The sequence below is a fragment of the Herpailurus yagouaroundi genome, unplaced genomic scaffold (assembly GCF_014898765.1).
Source record: "Herpailurus yagouaroundi ecotype Mexico unplaced genomic scaffold, PumYag 180, whole genome shotgun sequence".
NCBI lineage: Eukaryota > Metazoa > Chordata > Mammalia > Carnivora > Felidae > Herpailurus > Herpailurus yagouaroundi.
In genome coordinates, this window is record NW_024412411.1 from 17,139,380 (window position 1) to 17,144,757 (window position 5,378).

The window sequence follows — 5,378 nt, forward strand, 5'->3', positions numbered from 1 at the left end:
AAGTAGAAAGTGATTTCACAAGTAATTTTTTTTTCTGGTAAAATTATACAGATATGCCCATACATGCGCACACAAACAAACATACACACAGAAACACATACACAGATGGACTCAAAAGGAAAAAATCTACACAGATGTGTGTTGTTTGTATATACATCCAGACATTCACAGATACATAAACACACATAATCTATATTATTTTTATGATGTAACCTCTACCAACACAGATAATTGTGGCACTATAATTCGTATTTGTATTTCCAGACACAAAAGCAAGGTATAATCCCTACATGCTTCATTGTTTTTTTAAAAAAATATTTGTCTTAAAAGGTGTTTGTAGATGTCTTTGAGGACAGCATCTTGGGTTGGTTTATGGTTGGTTTACATTTTTAATTTAATCTATTGTCCATAGGCTACTTTGTCAATCCCATAATTTGAATGTATATATCATTCAGAATTTAAGATTAATTAATAGTATGGCTCTTTGGGTCTTAGAAAACACTATTAAGACAACATTCTAAACATTTAAGGGGAAGAATCTTAAAGTCATACCATAGTTTCTTTTTTAATATTTTTCAAAAAGTAACTGACTTCACAAACACCAACTATAACATGATTTAGACAACTGAGAAACAGGCAAGTGTACTTTTGAAGGCTAAAATAAAACACATTTATACAAGTACAAAGCAAAACAATGCTGATAAAAATGTTAAACTTTATGAAAAAAATCATTTGCAATTCACATCAAAATAATTTAACATTCTCTATTGTTTTAATAGTACAAGCTGCAACAACAGAAAAAGAACAGATACGCGCACACAATTTTAAAACCAAATCTGTTAAAGTGCAGAAAAAAGTAAGTACAAGCACTTGTAGCCCACACAAATCTTTTAGGATTGGCACCATCTCTCTAAAACATCTATATTCTATATAGATTTCTAATTACAACACCACCAGCAGCTGCCATTGAATTCTAGAAATACACACAATATACATAGTATATTTGTTCACATTGGGAAGATCAGTGAAATTCAGCCAACTATTTTATACATGCCTCACTCTTCAACAGATAGTAGAGAATCTCCCAGGCCTCAGACCCTCTTAAAAGTGAATTTCAATTTATCTTTATGTTTTTCACTGATCTGTATTTTTTTCACAGTATAAAATTGTAAATGGTAACTATAGAGATTCTGACAGCTTGAGGGTTATTAATAAGCTGTGGCTAAATGTGAACTCAGATAATACTTTTGAAGTCTCCAAAACATGTACATTTTGCTGGGAGACTAGCATAGGAAATGGTTTTTTTTTTTTGTTTGTTTGTTTTTTTGTTTTTTGTTTTTTCTTAAAAAGTGGTTAATTCCTGGTTTGGAAGTCACAGAACTGCAGCAGAGCCATTACACAATTCATTCACAGTCAGAAATAGCTCCTAGTCTTCCTGATCACTTGCTGGTAACAGCAGAAGTTTGGGAAAGACTTTTACTAACAAGGATTAGTACATTCGGGGATTTACTGTTTTTCTTTACTTCAGTCAAATCTCATATGGTTTTCCTTTGCGTACTCCCTTCTGCTCCCCACCCCTAACCCAGAGAGAAGCTTCTTCCCAATCCACATAGGGTCTTCTCAGGCTGCCCCTACTCCTCTCCCAGAACAGAAGAGTGAGTGGACTCCTTAGATGGTCCATATAACTCGATCAAAGTAGGTCTTCTTCTTTTCATCCTTGGACCAAACTGTCCTTTAGGGTCACTTTTCTGAATCTCAGCATTTCAGTCTTTTCCCCTTCCTTTTAGTCATGCTGGTCCAACTGAGTGATCACTGGGCACCAGGAACAGACTGTTTTCAAGGAAATTCAATGAAAATAGGTACCCAAATGAATTGCGAAGTTCATATCCTAGCCCTAGAATGAATATTCAGTTTTCCTTGTAGATTTATTACTTGGAACCTGGTATTAGAATTGGCAAAGAGACAGAGTTAGCATCATTCCAAAATAAAAGATCCCAAAAGTGCATTACTAATATTATGCATTATAGAATGTATTGAATGAAGGGCAAAGGGCATAAAAACACAGAGAAAAGTACACCTTGTTCTCCTCTAATTGGATGAATATTTTTCTTATTACAGTTGATTATAATTTCATATGGCATTATCAGACAGCAATTTATTTGTATTACATTTTAATTTCTGATGAATTTTCTCATAAAGTGGTGTATTTTTTTAAAGAAATATGTTACTAAAAATTTAGAAGAGAAATTTGATCATGGAGAAAGTTTTTTAAAAATATTCTGTTGGTCAACACGGTGAAACTTACACTTGAGAATAAAATGGAAATCAACCTAAAGTCATGGGAAACGAATTTAAAACTTAGTTGAGTATATTTGGAAAGGTTTCAATGTTTAAGAAATCAAAATGGTAATCCTCAGGTGAATGCCACCCTTTTCATGAGGATTGAAGGGTGTTAATCAAAATATTTACATTTGTTTTTTAAGTAGAGGCAGAGTTCACAGTCAATGAAACTATAAAGCTTAGCTAAATTCACTCTGCTTCAAGAGTCTCATTATAATATGTGGGTTCAGGGTGCTCTGATGATATTTTCAAATGTGGTATGGTAAGTTTGATTTTCAAGTTTATATTTTAGTAAACTAATATCAGCTTTTAACATTTTATACTGGGAGATTTGATTTTAAATTTAATATAAGAACAGATATAAGTAAAGGAAAATCAAGAAGTATATTTCCTATAACTTTTAAAAGTGGGGCATGATAAATTACACCAATGGATATATTTCCATTTCTCAATTCCTTTTTTAAAGTAGATATGAAATAAAAAAATACATGCCAATATAAGGATATTGAGCTCAAGGAAAAAGGTTTCATTTATTTTTCTTTCTGCTAAAAATATACTTCTGCCTCACAGCAAATCTTTTTCATAAGGCTAGCTTTAGTATAAGGCTGGATCAACTGAACTTTAAATTTATAGGACACCTCCTCCTTTTATTACTATCTTTATTTTAAAATTTAAAATGAAACGAAACGAAACGAAACCAAACCAAAACAAAACAACACAAAAAAACATTTGGCACCTGAGGACAATTGTAATGAGAAGAAGAAAGAGATGACTGTGGATGCAGGTCTTGAGCTATGAATTCTACCTATATGAGCCTATTAAAGCACATGTATTTCTAGTATATCTTTAAATCTCTTTTCTGCAGTATTTAAAAAGTGACAGTATGAAGTGCACAAAATCATATTAATAATTATTTTAAAAAGGAAATACTAATAATTGCTTTGCCTCTTTTTGGAATGGCTAAGAGACTGTGTGGTTTATATTCATTAAGGTTCCTCTGTTTTAATATTCTGTATTGCTTTGAAAAATCTACATTTGTCATAGTTCATAGCTGCCCTCTTTAAGCAGCCAAAAAAAGTTAAAATCACTGCTCACTGGCATAGCTAAATCTCTGCTAAGCCGACTTGACACAGTTTAAAATTTCCAGCGTATTAAGATTGTGTTAACTTTTTGAACAGCAGTCCCTCTAATCATGTCGCTGTCTTCGCTGGGTCTATAGACCATTCTTCCAGTGGTGGGACTTGGAAAGAACAGAGGAGCTCTTTGTGCATCAGGTTCTCAAAAGAAAGGAATGGAGAAGCCCAAATGCATATTTTAATATTTTAGCTGGCAATGCTAATGGAACAGCATTCATAAGGAGGAGTGGCCACATTTCATGAAAGTGATAGCCAAGCTGGAGCTCAGGAATTATTATTATTATAAAGAGAATTTCCAGCTACACAACGGTACCCCAGTGAGGGAATTACAAAACAGTATTCCAGAAAATATTTTTTTGCTACTCCAGTATTGATTGGCAACATGGTGAAATAGTCAAGAAATCTTCCATTGGTTTTCTTGGTTAATGGAGGTGAATTGAAATAACTAGGTGGACTCCCGGATGCAGGCTTTTCAAAGAGGATTTCAAAACCAAATTGGAATGTCTCTGGTAAAAGCCTTATACACATCAGCGCAGCACTCATTATCCAGTTGTGTGTTATGCATGGGACACACTCACAACAATGCCTCAGTAAATACTGGGCCCAAGTTACTGCTTTTCAAAGTCTTTAAAGGACAGAAAAAAAAAAAAAAAAAAAAACGGAAAAAAAACCCAAAAAACAAAAAAAGAGAGCGAAAGGTTGATGTTTTTTTTGGTCCCAGATTTTGAGTTTGTTAGAAAATGTACATTCATGTTTGGTGAATCAAAGAATCTTCTGGGAAAAGAATTAAAGTAAACAAACTTTGTACAGTTGCTTAATAACTATGCTTTTCCCCCTCCATTATGCTGTTACACACTCATTGCTTCCCTAGAGCAAAGCACTTGGTATGGAACTGGTTCAACAGACTCTTGTCAGCCCTCAAAAATATAAGCAGTGTTTCTTAAAAGCCCATGTTTTCTAAGGCCACTAGAAGAAAATCTGCCAAAGGATTTGTGGTCGGTGTCTTCGTCGGTTGATGTTAAATAGCACTATTAATCTCGTGTTTCCATTACGGGTGTACTTGGCATCTTCCACCTCGGGTCTTAACCAGGCGACTATGCTTGTCACTGTGTCTGCGTGAACACGGGAGGTCTTGGCTCCCTTGGCGGAACCCAGCGTGGTTTCCAATGACATTCACAACGACGAGGAGCTCTGAGTGTAATCTCTTATGATAAGTGTGTCATATTTGGGAGACGAAGGGATACAGAGGGCCGACTCCGACACTGGCGAGTTGGGGGTTGTACTCCCCGAGTCCACCGAGTCTCTGAAGGGGGACGGCGGGGTGAGAGCCACCAGCTCTTCCAGGTCCGGCTTGCCGGCAGCAGCTTCCGGCCCGGCCGTCGGCGTCTCCCGAGCAGCGCCCCCAGCCGGCGGGGCCGCCGCCGCGGGCTGCGCGCCGCCCGTGACCTCGATGGCGGGCAGCGGCTGGATTTCGGCGAACGTCGTCATGGTTGTGGGCAGCTGGATCTCTTTGGGGATCAGGTACGACGAGCAGAGCGGGGCGCCCACGCCGGGGCCGGGGGCCGTGGTGGACAGCATCATGGAGTTGAGCTCGCTGATGTTGGCGGTGAAGCGGGTCACCACACTGCTGATCTGCTCCATGAGCGAGCCCTGCGAGGAGCTGCTGCGCGCCGCGGGCTCCGAGTGCAGCGACGGCACGTCGTCGTCCGTGCGGCTGGCGGAGCCCGCGCGCTGGCTCAGCGTGCTGATGGGCGACGGCGAGCGCGGGCGCGCGGGCGCGGGGAAGTGCTCCTCCGCTTCCGCCACGTCGTACAGCCCCTTGGGGCCGGCGTCCGGGGGCTCCGGCCCGCCGGGGCCGCCGCCCGCGCCCCCCGCGCTTCCGATCTTGAAGCAGTCCAGTAT

The 5,378-nt window shown here is 39.0% G+C and overlaps 1 protein-coding gene across 1 annotated transcript in view; it reads right to left on the minus strand.

Annotated features, from left to right (window-relative positions):
- Nucleotides 1-540: 540 nt before the first annotated feature.
- GRM5 (glutamate metabotropic receptor 5) overlaps nucleotides 541-5,378 on the minus strand; it is a 522,995-nt gene continuing 518,157 nt past the window's right edge. Inside the window, exon 13 of the mRNA XM_040489104.1 lies at nucleotides 541-5,360. Within this exon, the coding sequence (XP_040345038.1) occupies nucleotides 4,650-5,360 (711 nt within the window). The 3' untranslated portion in view covers nucleotides 541-4,649. The remainder of the gene's footprint in view (nucleotides 5,361-5,378) is intronic.